This window comes from Rhineura floridana, chromosome 14 (assembly GCF_030035675.1).
Source record: "Rhineura floridana isolate rRhiFlo1 chromosome 14, rRhiFlo1.hap2, whole genome shotgun sequence".
In the NCBI taxonomy this organism is placed as follows: domain Eukaryota; kingdom Metazoa; phylum Chordata; class Lepidosauria; order Squamata; family Rhineuridae; genus Rhineura; species Rhineura floridana.
The window spans coordinates 30,613,591-30,629,266 of NC_084493.1; the positions used below are offsets into that span (position 1 = coordinate 30,613,591).

The following is a 15,676-nucleotide window of genomic DNA, read 5'->3' on the forward strand; positions in this document are numbered from 1 at the left end:
ACAAGAGGACCTCTCCTCTTATTCCATGACTGCTAAGCTTCCTCAGAAGCCTTTGGTGAGGTACCTTGTCAAACGCTTTTTGAAAGTCTAAGTACACTATGTCCACTGGATCACCTCTATCTATATGCTTGTTGACACTCTCAAAGAATTCTAATAGGTTACTGAGACAGGACTTTCCCTTGCAGAAGCCATGCTGGCTCTGCTTCAGCAAGGCTTGTTCTTCTATGTGCTTGGTTAATCTAGCTTTAATAATACTTTCTACCAGTTTCCAGGGACAGAAGTTAAGCTAACTGGCCTGTAATTTCCGGGATCCCCTCTGGATCCCTTTTTGAAGATTGCTGTTACATTTGCCACTTTCCAGTCCTCAGGCACGGAGGAGGACCCGAGGGACAAGTTACATATTTTAGTTAGCAGATCAGCAATTTCACCTTTGAGTTCTTTGAGAACTCTCGGGTGGATGCCATCCGGGCCCGGTGATTTGTCAGTTTTTATATTGTCCATTAAGCTTAGAACTTCCTCTCTCGTTACCACTATTTGTCTTAGTTCCTCAGAATCCCTTCCTGCAAATGTTAGTTCAGGTTCAGGGATCTGCCCTATATCTTCCACTGGGAAGACAGATGCAAAGAATTCATTTAGCTTCTCTGCAATCTCCTTATCGTTCTTTAGTACACCTTTGACTCCCTTATCATCCAAGGGTCCAATTGTCTCCCTAGATGGTCTCCTGCTTTGAATGTATTTATAGAATTTTTTGTTGTTGGTTTTTATGTTCTTAGCAATGTGCCCCTCAAATTCTTTTTTAGCATCCCTTATTGTCTTCTTGCATTTCTTTTGCCAGAGTTTGTGTTCTTTTTTATTTTCTTCATTCGGACAAGACTTCCATTTTCTGAAGGAAGACTTTTTGCCTCTAAGAGCTTCCTTGACTTTGCTTGTTAACCATGCTGGCATCTTCTTGGCCCCGGCGGTTCCTTTTCTGATCTGCGGTATGCACTCCAGTTGAGCTTCTAATATAGTGTTTTTAAACAACTCCCAAGCATTTTCGAGTGATGTGACCCTCTGGACTTTGTTTTTCAGCTTTCTTTTTACCAATCCCCTCATTTTTATGAAGTTTCCTCTTTTGAAGTCAAATGTGACCGTGTTGGATTTTCTTGGCAATTGGCCAGTTACATGTATGTTTAATTTAATAGCACTGTGGTCACTGCTCCCAATCGGTTCAACAACACTTACATCTCGCACCAGGTCCCGGTGCCCACTGAGGATTAAGTCCAGGGTTGCCGTCCCTCTGGTCGGTTCCATGACCAACTGATCTAGGGAATAGTCATTTAGAATATCTAGAAACTTTGCTTCTTTGTCATGACTGGAACACATATGCAGCCAGTCTGTGTCCGGGTAGTTGAAGTCACCCATTACTACCACATTTCCTAGTTTGGATGCTTCCTCAATTTCATATCTCATCTCAAAGTCTCCCTGAGCATTTTGATCAGGGGGACGATAGATCGTTCCCAGTATTAAGTCCCTCCTGGGGCACGGTATCACCACCCACAACGATTCTGTGGAGGAGTCTGCCTCTTTTGGGGTTTCAAGCTTGCTGGATTCAATGCCTTCTTTCACGTATAGAGCGACTCCGCCACCTAATCACTTTGAGCGAGTTCAAATTGACAGGGCCCGATAAACTGCATCCTAGATTATTGAAGGAACTGGCTGAAGAACTCTTAGAACCACTGTCTGTTATCTTTGTGAAATCATGGAGGACTGGTGAAGTACCAGGTGACTGGAGGAGAGCTAATGTTGTCCCTATCTTCAAAAAGGGGGAAACGAGGAACTGGTGAACTGTTAGTCAGCCTAACATCAATCCCTGGAAAAACTCCAGAGCAGATTATAAAGCAGTCAATCTGTAAACACCTTGAAAGCAATGCAGTGATTACTAGCAGCCAGCATGGATTTATGAAGAACAAATCCTGCCAAACTAATCTTGTTTTTTGATCGGGTAACCTCCCTTGTAGATTGTGGGAATGCTGTGGACATAATGTATCTCGACTTCAGCAAAGCTTTTGACAAAGTGCCCCATGATATTCTGATTAGCAAACTAGCTAAATGTGGGCTGGATGGAACAACTATCAGGTGGATCCACAGTTGGCTCCAGAATCGTACTCAAAGAGTGCTTATCAAGGGTTCCTTCTCAAACTGGGTGGAAGTAACGAGTAGAGTACCACAGGGCTTGGTGGGCCCAGTGCTCATCAACATTTTTATTAATGACTTGGATGAGGAGGTACAGAGCATGGATGAGGAGGTACAGAGCATGTTTATCAAATTTGCAGATGATACAAAATTGAGGGGCACAGCTAATTCCGTGGAAGACAGAAACAAAATTCAAAGGGACCATGATAGGCTGGAGCATTGAGCTGAAAACAACAGAATGAAATTCAACAGGGATAAATGCAAAGCCCTACACCTAGGGAAAAAACCTCAAATGCACAGTTAAAAGATGGGGGATACTTGGCTCAGCAATATGACATGTGAGAAGGATCTTGGAATTGTCGTTGATCACAAGCTGAATATGAGCAAACAGTGCGATGTGGCTGCAAAAAAGGCAAATGCTATATTAGGCTGCATTAACAGAAGTATCATTTCCAAATCGAATGAAGTATTAGTTCCCCTCTATTCAGCACTGGTTAGGCCTCATCTGGAGTACTGCGTCCAGGTCTGGTCTCTGCACTTCAAGAAGGATGCAGACAAATTGCAAGAGGTTCAGAGGAGGGCAACAAGGATGATCAGGGGACTGGAAACAAAGCCCTATGAGGAGAGACTGAAAGAACTGGGCACGTTTAGCCTGGAGAACAGAAGACTGAGATACGATAGCACTCTTCAAGTCCATGAAAGGTTGTCACACAGAGGAGGGCCAGGATCTCTTCTCAATCATCCCAGAGTGCAGGACACGGAATAATGGGCTCAAGTTGCAGGAAGTCAGATTTCAACTGAACATTAGGAAAAACATCCTGTTATAGCCATACAAAAATGGAACCAATTGCCTAGAGAAATAGTGGGCTTCCCAACACTGGAGGCATTCAAGAGGCAGCTGGACAGTCATTTGTTTGGAATGCTTTGATTTGGATTCCTTCATTGAGCAGGGAGTTGGACTTGGTGGCCTTATAGGCCCGTTCCAACTCTAGTATTCTATGATTCAGGCCCTCCCAAAGGTGCTCTGGAACAGTTTTTTAAAATCCCTAGAATGCCTCAGGGAAGGAGCAGAGCAGGCTTCTTGGGGTTAGAGTATTACAGAGCTTGGGGGCTATGGCTAAAAAGGCTCTCTCATGCTTATAGATGTGAACCTGTTTCACACTTGTTCTAAAACTGCTTTAATGGTATGAAATAAGGGGTTACAGGAACAAGGTCTTTTCAAAAGTAATATACAGTGTCACTGTTCTTGTTGAAGTCACAGTTGTAGAGTCTCCATGGATACCGATACCGATGCCCTTTATTTCCTGGGCTGAGAAAATCCCAGGCATCTTAATGCTTAGGGCACCTAGGAAACTGATAGTATATATATTTATTTTTCAGCTCTACAAGGTTGGTTCTCTTTGGAATTGGAAATATTTCCATAGCTGTTGTGTCTTATTTGAGACAAGGTGGCACCAGTAGTTACCACTCCTAGGTTCCATGTTCAAATTTCTTATTTGAAAGTGGTGTTTAAGCACACTGTTCTTTGGCACAGAACCACACCTTGAATATTTTTTTGGTTTGCTTTCTTCATTTAGTTTTAGAGTTGAACAAAAGTTTCCATTGTTGAACACAGGAAAAATGTTGTGTGCCCAGCTATTAGTCTGAGGAAAGTACACACACAACCCCCCCAGCTGTTGCTGAAATGAAAACTCAAAAAGTAGTTTTTCATCCAAGCTGAAATAGTGCTTACATAACCAACCTGAAGAGCAAAGAATAATGGTTGTGATCCAGTATGTTGTTTTGTACACAGTAACATGCTTGCCAAGGGTTTGCGTTTCAGGCTAGGCCCCCTTGGAAGCCCTTGAGCAACCACTGTTCTGATGGTGGTCACTCCAATCCCCTTGTGATATGTAGCTTTCTTGGGGAAAGTAGCAGCAGCAAAATGCACAGCACAAATTAAAGCAAGAAAGTAGTATCAAGTCCCTTACTCTGTCCCTCCTTGTTCCTTTGTTATGGGCTGCAGTAGCCCCATCTTCTGCCTCAAAGGACTATTGCATTGCATGACTGGACTTCTTCAGAAGAGAGCAGATACACAGTGCAAGATTGCCGCTTGGGATAACAATAAGACTTGTTTACCTTTTTTTTAGTATCTCATGGTGTCCTGTGTGTGTGCTAGAATGGAGATGAAATTGTGCAGGAAATACTAACTTGTTGACTTTGGCCCTAGGTGGAAGATGCCCTCTCCTACCTTGATCAAGTGAAGCTGCAATTTGGTAGCCAGCCTCAAGTCTACAACGACTTCTTGGACATAATGAAGGAATTCAAATCTCAAAGGTACCTAGCTACAGTATGCTTTATTTTAACAGATGCTTCTTTGGGCTTTGTAAGTATTTCCTTAATAAAGTCATAGTCAAATATCTGATGATATCACACATTTGAACCTTTCCTGTTTTCTGCCCTAAATTCAGCACAGTCCTGTGTGCTTGGGTTTTTTTTACCTATCTTTATTTCCATAATTCTACTCATAGGCCAACTCCCCTTTCAGACCCTGATCCAGTTAATACCCCTCACATCTAACAACATCATCCACATTTGGCCTAAAAAAGCAAAACGTTGTGATGTCTCTTAGACCTGCTACAATTGTTAGTATTTTGAATATTTTGTTGTTTCCTTAATGGTTGGTTGGCCATAATAAATATTTGCTTTAATGATTGACATTTGGCCTTAAAAAAGGAGAATTAGTCTGCTCCTAAGTATGCACATGATATGGCAGTGTTGCTGAAGCTAAGCAGGTCTAGGCATGGTAGGAGGCTGGCTGGTTATACAGGAAGAGAATCAATATTAGCCACAGGAAGAGACAGGAAAATGATAAAAGGTGGCTATACCGCTGGATGTGGTTCACAATGTGATTCAGGAGAGCTCTTAATTAAGGCGGAAGTTTTTATGCTTAAGTACAAAGTATTTGGACAAATTAGTGATTCGCATGCTGCATAAAACCTCCTGATTATGTCTTTGAAACATATTGAGCACTGTGCCCATTTGTGCAGCTCCCTTTTTGGTTTTCAAGATTGCCTTGGACTTGCCTGTAGCCTCCTTGAGTTCCACTGTAGGAGAAAGACACTTTGAGGTTCTTTTTACATTTAAGCTGTATATAAGTTTTGTTAAACAAACCAAAAAATAAAGTAAGAAGCCCAGATCTACACAGAGTATGTGGTGCAGATTTTGCTTTCCAGAACTGGAGGCTTGATATGTGTATAAAGATTAGTTGTTGGAAGGAAGGGGAAAGAAATAGGTGCTTCATAGGGCAGAGAGAAAAAACACAAAACACCAGGAAAGCTTCTTTCTGTCCCCACCCCCATGAGATCAAGAAACTTAAGTTTTAATTTAGAAAATAGATTCTCAGGCAGATTTGTCATGTCCTGGCTTTCTGCTTCTTGTGCAAATGTGTGAAATACCCATGTGTGTGTATTTAATTTATTCCTTGAAATATTTCGTAACTGCTGTTCATAAAAAATTTTACAAGGCGATGTACAAAACTTAGAATAAAATTAATTCGCACAACATGTAAATGCAATTTAAAACCAACAAACAAGCATTACGAAATACAAAAAGAAGGAAGAAAAGCTAAAAACAGAATAAAACAATTCACCAAACCATCTGCAGTCTAAAACACTTGGACAAATAGGAAGCCCTTTACCTGGCTCTGAAAAACTTGTAATGTTAGTGCCAGGTGTGCCTCCTAATGGAATTTGTGGACACATAGCATATCTCTGTTAAAGAGGGCACTTAAAAGAGGACCATTTCAGAAGATCTTAAGACACATACAGGCTGGCATGGAAAGAGGTGCTCTTTCAGACACGTTTATTTCCCCAAACGCCATGCTATATTGCAGCTTGCTCAAATAATATCTGGGTATCTGCTCTTAGTTTTTGCTAGTAGCTGTAAGGAGTATGTGTTAATATTATCGTAAAATGGCGCTACGGTGAGTCTTTATGCATGTCTGAAAATGTGACAAACCTGTACAGAAGACCTGATCTCTCCTTTTTGTCTTTTTTTGTACAGCATCGACACTCCAGGAGTGATCAGCCGGGTGTCTCAGTTGTTTAAAGGCCACCCTGATTTGATCATGGGTTTCAACACATTCTTGCCTCCTGGCTACAAAATTGAAGTGCAGACTAATGACATGGTGAATGTAACGACACCGGGGCAGGTTCACCAGATCCCGACGCATGGCCTTCAGCCACAGCCACAACCCCAGCCGCAGCATCAATCTCAGCCATCGGCACAATCTGCCCCAACCCCAGCACAGCCAGCACCACAGCCAACACCTGCCAAGATCAGTAAGGTAATGGCAAGGAGAAACAGGTAGTGTGTACTTTAGAAGTAGGGGCGCATTTTATTTATTTATTTTATTCGATTAGTCGCTCATCTGGCTGGAAACCCAGCCACTCTGAGCGACGTACAAAATAAAGGCATATAAACATCAAACATAAAAGTATATAAACATCAAAAAACAAGCAATAAAACTAAACAACAAAGTAGAAGCTATCCCCCAACCCACACAGCCCAACCCAAAGATCAAAAAGTCCTCCGAAAGAAGCTGCGTTTGAGGCTGGAGGGTGGGGCAAGGCAGGTGGAAACAGCCTCCCTTGATGGCAACAGAGTCTCTCTCCCCCATGTGACTCCTGATCATAGAAGACCCTATCAAGGGACAAAGTGAGGTTGATTTGGGGTGCCATCAAGGAGGTGTGTTGCCAAAATTGAGATTTGGAGAAAGACCGCTGACCCATGGGGCACAAACCACCAACACATTCTGTGCAAGCCTCACTTCACATGGGAGCTGAGCATGATATCTGTTTGGAATTTTCACCTCCTGGCACCAAAATATCTTGGGCCAGCCCTGCTTCTGGAGCTCTGCTTTGTACCATACAGTAGTTGGTGTTTTGTAAATGATCTAGCTGGGCGGATTCACAAGGCAATGGTATTGCCTTTTGGGAAGGAGTTGAACCAGGTGAATGTCATAGAATCAGAATAGTAGAGTTGGAAGGGGCCTATAAGGCCATCAAGTCCAACCCCCTGCGCAATGCAGGAATCCAAAACAAAGCATTCCTGACAGATGGCTGTCCATGTCTGGTTCCGTTCAGCTCTATGTTACTCTATGATTCTTCTAAGTCATCCTAAGTGATAATATTAAGTTAGCTGTTTTGTTTTTGCAGTTTTTTTGCTTTGGGGTACAGCCCCTTCTAGCTCATCAAACACCACTCTGGAGGGCTCACTTGCCCTTGTAAATGGCGCTTTTCAGGAACTAGCATAACTCAGTCTGTTTCTCTTCCCCAGCCATCCCAGCTACAGACACATACCCCAACCAGCCAGCAGACTCCCCCAATCCCCTACGCATCCCCTCGCTCTCCACCAGTTCAGCCCCATACGCCTGTGACAATCTCTCTTGGAACCACACCATCCCTTCAGAATAATCAGCCAGTTGAGTTTAATCATGCCATCAACTATGTCAACAAGATCAAGAATCGTTTCCAGGGACAGCCAGACATTTACAAGGCTTTCTTGGAGATCCTCCACACTTATCAGGTAAGTGTGCAAGTCTAAAGGCATCTTGCTTCTGCTCACCATTTGGTTTTACATAGAAGGGAAGAGTGACTTATGGAGCAAAGAGGGAAAAGATGATTATGGGATGGGGCATAAACTCCCAGCCAGTTAACATTGCTAACTCGATTTTATTTCACACTTGCCTATTATAACAGAAAGTGCCTACCTGTGGAGCAAGAAATTTTCAGTAGAACTGTTTGAAAACCATCATTTATGGAGATGTGTCACACACACTTGTAGAATAGCCAGATGCATCTCACATGTGTCTGCCCCTCAATATTTCCATGGGCAGGAACAAAACTTCTTCAGTGTCCTTTTTATCTTGTCATTTGATCATCTTCCTCTGAGCGCTCAGACTAGGGGTTTTTCTTTAAAGAGCAAGGAGCACAAAAGCTAATGAGAATCACTGCTAAGAGCTCATTTCCTTTCACTGAACAATCTCACAACAGAAGGAGCAGCGGAACGCCAAGGAAGCAGGAGGGAACTACACACCAGCATTGACTGAACAGGAGGTCTATGCCCAGGTGGCTCGTCTCTTTAAGAACCAGGAGGATCTCCTCTCGGAGTTTGGGCAATTCCTGCCAGATGCAAATAGCTCTGTGGTGAGTTTACTCCTAATGCTATTACTTACAGGGCACCTTGAAGGAGGGCATTACTTGTCCTCTTCTGCTTGCTCCTTATGGCACAGGGTAACTTGTATTGTACTCAGAAGTGAGTTAAATTAACCTGCATGTTGAGATATAAGTGGATCCTGCAGGAGTTATTCTTTGGAGTCTCTGCAATTTTGTTTGGTGTGGTGTGAGCCAAGTTCTCTTTCTCCTTCCTTCCCCTTGCTATCCAGGCCATTTTAATCTTGGGTTTCCTGAGCTCTAGAGCCCTTTGCCTGGGTGATGATTGTGAAATTTATTTCCCTGTTCTTGTCTAGTTTGGGTTATTGGGAACAATAAAAGTGTTTGTACATGATTCTTCCAAATAAGCTTTTAAGCAAGACAACTGCAGAGAAAGTGGAGTCTGTGAGAAATGACCATGGGGGCACAGTCAAGAAGCCCCAGCTCAACAGCAAGCAGCAAAGACCTAATCAGAATGGCTGTCAGATCCGGCGGCATGCCACAGCCGGGACAACTCCTCCAGTGAAGGTGAGGATCACAGATGTATTGCGGTATAGGTTGCTATGTACTAGAGCCCACTTCAGATGATGCATGAATTTGGTCCTTAGTTGGCAGATGCCCATAATTAAATTTGCGAACAGTGGGGGGCAAAAGGCCATGAAAAAAAGAGTAGGGGAAGGTCTGCCATAATTTTGTATAAAGCCTAGAACAAGAACCGAGTGACCCATGCAGGACAGCAGCTGCAAACTGGCTCTGCTTTTAGCCTAATTTACATATTGGCTAATTTTAGCTGAAACCGCATTTGTACATCAGAGCCCATTGGAGACCTGCTTAGTGCTTTTGAGTCATGGTCCTCTTGATACGGATTTATTACAGTTACTTATATCCTGCTTTTCAGGATACAGGTTGCCTTTTAAGGCTATTTACAAGTAAATTCAACTGCATTTAAACTCGCACAGAAAATAAACAACATCAACATATAAAAAGACATTTGGATCCTTCCCGCAGGACAGGTGGTAGAATGGTCCTGTGGGAGAGGGGGATAGTTCAGCTGGAGCAGGCCCAGATTTTGTCTTCACCTGTTTCCCTGTCTGTTGTAGTGGTGGGGAATCTTGTGCTCAGAGGCCAAATGCAGCCCTCCAGGCCTTTCTATCCAGCCCTCGCAACACCCCAGGCCTCAAGCCCCTTTTTCCAGGCCATACGCCTCACTTTGCTCCCCAGATTTTTTTGCCATGCTGGAATGTTTCCTTGAATTTTGGTAATGCCTCTTGGTTGTCTGGGTGGAGGATTGTGTGTGTGTGTGTGTGTGTGTAGAAACTAGCCTACTGTACAAAGAAAATATTTACATTTGTTGCTTTGCCCACTTTTGCCTCTGGCCCCACCTACCACTGGCATGTGGCCCTCAGAAGGTAGTCCAGAAGGGAATGTGACTCTTGGGCTGGAAAAGGTTTCCCACCCCTGCTCTACTGGAATCCTTCCCACAGGACAGTTAATGTGGATGACCTTGGCAGGGAGGGAAAGTTTAGATGAAGGGTCTGACGTGGTCTTTGCCTGTGCCTCCCCCACCCTTTCCTGGAATCCTTCCAACGGGACAGTTGATGGTAGTGCCAATTAGTTTTAAAAGAGTGGTAGAAAACCGGTGATGAGGTAAGTTGCTGATGTATGGTGGGAAAATGCCAGAGAAGCCCATGGCAAGAGGCATTATCATGACAGGAGTGAGGCTAGCTGAAGGAACCATAACAGTACCAGGTGAGAATTTTGGTTGTATAACTTCATGATATTTCACACATGCAAGGAGTGTGGAGGGTGTTTTGGGGGCAAAGTCAGTGAACTATTGTTGATGAATTAACTTGTTTCAAGTGAAACAGTGTTCCTAATTTACCATTCAGTATTCCATATGACAATATGTGTTGTATTGCTGAGATTGCTTATCTTAATACTTTGCCTTCTCAAGCTGCTGATAGTAACTAAGAGAAAAGTTAGCAGTATGTACCCATTATCTGGTTTTCTTACAGTCAAAGGAAGTTGTGCTGTGCCTACTTTATATGTCTTTAGTGACAATTATTTGAACCCTACCAAAACAAAATAAATGTTTCATACCCTTTCCAACTCCTGTAAGTTAACCTGCAGTTGCTCAGCAAAACTGAAATATGTTGAGGTAGGTGTCAGCCAGCTATTGCCTTTTGACATTCGTTTTTGAAACTCTCTTGTGCTTGTTCTCTCTCTTTCTGCAGAAGAAACCAAAGCTGCTTAATTTGAAGGACCCATCAGTGGTAGAAGCTGGAAAACATGGAACAGAGTCTCTGTTCTTTGACAAGGTGAGGTACCACTGTAGATAGATGGCTTTGGATGACTTTTATTATAGCAGCAATTAGTTTTGCAAATACATTCCACAGCATTTACTCACAATGAGACTAACAGTACAATCCTAGGCATGTCCTATTTTGTTTGTTGGGATGTACTCTTAGGTCCATGTGCATAGGAAAGCAGCCTTATGCTGGTTTTAGCGTCCCAAATGTTACTTGTCTGTTAGCCTGGACATCTAATATGGATGGGTTTCTAACCCTCCTGCACACCTTTTGCATCACTGTGCATATTTCCTTTTCTGCCATTCCTCTCAGTGGGAACGGAGATCTTAAGATACCTTTTAAAAACCACTGTATGGTTATTTCTGAGACTAAAGGACAATATGAAAAGTTGGGACAAAGGAAATTTGTCCCTGCAAATTTTACTAAGATATCCATGTATACAAAAAATAGCAATGAAATAAAACAGCTTCTGAACACAATAAAATAAAGAATACATCTCCTTATTTATTTAATTCCATTTATGAATCACTTTCCACAAAATATCCCAAAGCGATTTCACAATAAAACATCAGCAGTAAAAACAATTATACAATTTCATATATAAAAACAATTATAACAATTAAAAATACTTTCATATGTAAAAACAATTTCAGATGCAGTCAGACAATACTTTCAGTTGCCAAATATTAAGATAGATCAAGTTTCTAAATGTTTTAATTGATTGATGGCCTGTTTTATAATGACTTTAAATGTGATAATGTCTAGGTAATCAATTGGCGTTATTGTTGGATTGTTATGTCTTGAAATGTACAGTTTTGTTTAGACTGTACAGTTTTGTGTACAGTTTTGTGTTATTTTTATTGTATTTTTAATGTTCACCGCCCAGAGAGCTGTTGCTAGTCGGGCGGTATATAAGCTTAATTAAATAAATAATAAATAAATAATAAATGATTTGAAACTATTGGTTTTTTTTAAATGATTGTTATTGATGTAGTGATTTGCATTTTTGTGCTATTGTAAGCCACTTTGAGCATATTTAAATGGGAAAGTGGGATATAAATTCAAGTAAAGAATAAATAAATAAATACCATAATTATAATCCACCAGAGTGGATCCAGAATGCACAGCATCACAGGCTTGTTCAAATTAGGACATTTGCTTTTTAAAACAATAGCATTCTGTATAGTTTTTTATTTCATTTATGATTTTTTTCTTTTTTTTTTTTTTTTTCAATAATTTTTATTCAGATTTTCATAAAACATACAAGACAAAATCATAAAACATTCAAAGACAAAAAACAAAATCAAAAATAATTAAACAAAAAGAAAAAAAGAAAAAAAAAACAAAAATAAAAAATAAAGAGTAAAATATTGACTTCCCATTTGTCAAAGATCAAATCAGTTATAAGTCTATAATATATAACAATCCTGTCTCTTAAGTCATATTATAAAATCACTTTCCTCCAGTAGTTATCTTACTTAATCATCAAATCTCATAAACATTACTTTATTCTTTCCACAAAAAGTCAAAGAGAGGTTTCAATTCTTTAAGAAATATATCTATCAATTTTTTTTTCCAGATAAGCATATCGATTAATCCATCTCATTACTAATTATGATAATCTTATTGTCATAACCATAGTCAAAATAAACATTTCAATTAATCCATCACATCAGAATCTGTTAGGTTCAGTAATTTCAGTAGCCATTGTTCTATTATCCCTATTAGTTCCATTTTCCATCTTCCATCTTCGGTAGTCTTGTTAAGTCCAGTAATTTCAGTATCCAATCTTCCATTATCAGTATTCCATAATAATCTTGCTGTCAAAGCCATAGTCATATAGTAAGAGTCTAATGGGAATTACCTCTATCCCAAATATTTTCTTGCCATCCATTCTGAATAGGTTGCTGAAATACAGCTGTAAAATCATATCTCTGTTCTTTTTTTCAAAATACACTGGGTCATCTCTTGAAAGTTTTTCCATTGTCACATGGCTGCAGTTAATTCCATAGATTTTCTCTATATTGGGCTCCATCACATCATTCCAGTCCAGAAGATTATCCATGCCATTAATAACTTTATCTCTAGAATCTTCATTAATTTCTTCAGAGATAACATTGAGTTCCAAACAATAGATTTTATTTCTAAAGTCCATAGACTCCAAATCTTGTTCCTGTTCCACGTTTGTTCCAATCTCCGGGATCTCCTCTCTCACAGGGACCCCTGTTCCAGTCTCCAGGGTCTCCTCTCTCACAGGGACCCCTGTTCCAGTCTCCAGGGTCTCCTCTCTCACAAGGACCCCTATGTCTTTAATCTCCTGTGTCTCCAAACAATAGATTTTGTTTCTAAAGTCCATAGACTCCAAATCTTTTTCCTGTTCCACGTTTGTTCCAATCTCCGGGGTCTCCTCTCTCACAGGGACCCCTTCCAGGGTCACCTCTCTCACAGGGACCCCTATATCTTTAATCTCCTGCTTCATTTTACTCAATTCAACTTTCAGCTCCTTACAACCCTGTCGCAGGTTTTGTTTCGTTATCTCAATCTCATCCATTATTTTCTGAAACATAGTTATTTCCAGCTTCTCAGCCACTTTCTTAATTGCCATTTTAAAAGAAAAATATAGGAAAACCACTTCTTATTTCAGCAACAATTGGGTTAATACTCCAAACTTGGTGACATCACAGTATAAACAGAGCAGACAGCCTTATCTCTCCATAGTTAAGTAAACAAAATGCAGTTCCCAGGATCGAAACAATTAATGGCAGTCGTCAAGAAACAGATTCGTCAAAATAAAATAGACCAAAAAGAGAGTAGTCTCAGACAGTATAATATTCTTCAAAATAAAAATCTGGAATAGAAATCCCTCTTCTGTGTATATCTTTAGAATGCAAATCCAGGACAGCTTTTTGCAACAAAAACAGAGATAAGCTATTAATTAGTGCGTAGCAGAGAGAAGTTACGGCTCCCCAGTGAGATGTCAAAAACCGATCAATCTGGCAAATCTCTTTTAAACAGCAACAATTTAAGTCAAGTAAAAGAAAAATATAGAAAGAAGGGTGCTTGCCTGTTAGTGCGTTCTCTCTTAGAAGATAAGATGAACGTTCGCTTTAACAGATAGAGCTTGCTGTTGAAAATCCGTCCCACCTTCGTCGGCTGGACCTCGTCCCATAAATTAATGAGATCTGGTCGTCCCAACAAAAATAGGCTTTGAGGTTAATCTCTTCGTTTCTCCCTACCCGGGAGAAGTTTAATCAGTCAAAAAAAAAAAGAAAAAACTGACTGATATATCTGAATAAGCTTCTTTTGAGGCAGGAGCCCGTCTCAAAAGCAGGCACAGGCTAAGTCACCCTTCCCGGAAGTCCCATTTATGATTTTTTTCTTATGAAATATCTCAGTTAAGTTTTTGCAGTGTTTAGAAGCTGATGTATTTTAATATTTGGCAGCTGAAAATGTTGTTTGCTTACATTAAGCTGTATTTACCTCTGTTTTGTTGTTGTGTTCAGAAATTATTTCATTGTTATTTTTGTATATAAGGATATTTTTAGTAAAATTTTGCACAGTTTTTGTCTTGACTCTTTATACTAGTATTTAGTCCTGAAGGAGTCAAGAATTAATCTTCTCTGTTTGACTCTGGTATCTCCAAGAGCCAGGATTGAGCTTTTTAGAGAATAGTGTGATAAACATAGATACTGCATGCTAACTTTTGTATTCTCCCAACTTTTTGCGTACCGCTGACCAGACACTGGAGTGATCTCTCCTTCACTGTGAGGCAGGTTCTTTTAGAAGAAAGACTTGGCCATGGGCTGGACCTGGAGGCGTCTCCCACTTCTTCCCTAGAGCCTGTTTTTCTTCTGCCTCTGTAGTGAATGGTGCAAGTTTCAAGTCTAGTAATATCCTCTGGTTCAAGCCAGTTCAGGTGAGATTTTCTCCTTCTTGGCAGAGCATGCTGAAGAAGGAAGAATCAGAGCAGATGTGGTGACAGCTGGATGGACCTGATGGGACTTGAGTTCATTCCAAGACAAGGCAATGGGCTGTAGATTGAGAGGCAGATTTGCTCTCCACTCCAGTGTTGTCCCAGAGTGCATTGCTTTTCCTCCATAAGAGTGAATGGCAGCTATTAATTTGAATGAGAAAAAGTTAGAGCCGCACTCCAAGTGAGCGGGCCTCCACCAATAAATATCCCATCATTGGATTGCAGTTTGTATTGCTGTGCGTAGCTCCACTCTTCTCATCTTCTCTCCTCAGTTGTCCCTGGAGTATATAAGCCGCCCTCCTCCACCCCTGCCTTCACAATCATGGTTCACTCACTTAGAATGATAGCTGAAGAATATTATGCGTTGACACTGTCACTGTTCCTTTTTCTCAGCAATCTGCTAAAAAACCATCTCCCCCCCCCCTTTCCAACTTGTTCATCAAGGTCCGTAAAGCTCTGCGAAGCACAGAAGCATATGAGAATTTCCTCCGTTGCCTGGTCATTTTTAATCAGGAGGTGATATCCCGCGCTGAGCTTGTACAGCTTGTTTCTCCGTTTTTGGGGTAAGTAGGATAAATGAGTTAACTCTTTTCAGTTCTCACCTGCGTGACTCATTGCCAGCTGTTTGCACATTGGGACAATTTTGGCAAAAGACTTTAAGCATAGTTGGGCTCTTTTGGAGGAAGATGTAGGCTATACATTTAATAAATAAATAAATATTTCCCAGCAGTGAGTTCCATAATTTTCTTGCCTTGCCCGCCTCCATTTCTTTTCTCTTTTTCAGGAAATTTCCAGAGCTGTTCACTTGGTTTAAAAACTTTCTAGGCTACAAAGAGTCTGCACATATGGAGACCTTTCCTAAGGAACGGGCTACAGAAGGGATAGCGATGGAAATAGACTACGCTTCTTGTAAGAGGCTGGGCTCCAGCTACCGAGCCTTGCCAAAGAGTTACCAGCAGCCCAAGTGCACTGGTCGGACTCCACTGTGTAAAGAGGTAAGGCAACATTCTTCATATTGGAGGAAC

At 41.0% G+C, this 15,676-nt stretch overlaps 1 protein-coding gene across 5 annotated transcripts in view; it reads left to right on the forward strand.

The window, feature by feature from the left end:
- The window catches only part of SIN3A (SIN3 transcription regulator family member A), an 83,621-nt gene that overhangs the window by 42,858 nt on the left and 25,087 nt on the right, over positions 1-15,676 (forward strand). For all 5 annotated transcript variants that reach the window (XM_061594803.1, XM_061594802.1, XM_061594800.1 and 2 more), the window contains exons 4-11: positions 4,385-4,491; positions 6,220-6,502; positions 7,495-7,743; positions 8,211-8,363; positions 8,739-8,897; positions 10,604-10,687; positions 15,096-15,214; positions 15,436-15,646. In XM_061594803.1, the coding sequence (XP_061450787.1) occupies positions 4,385-4,491; positions 6,220-6,502; positions 7,495-7,743; positions 8,211-8,363; positions 8,739-8,897; positions 10,604-10,687; positions 15,096-15,214; positions 15,436-15,646 (1,365 nt within the window). The remainder of the gene's footprint in view (positions 1-4,384; positions 4,492-6,219; positions 6,503-7,494; positions 7,744-8,210; positions 8,364-8,738; positions 8,898-10,603; positions 10,688-15,095; positions 15,215-15,435; positions 15,647-15,676) is intronic.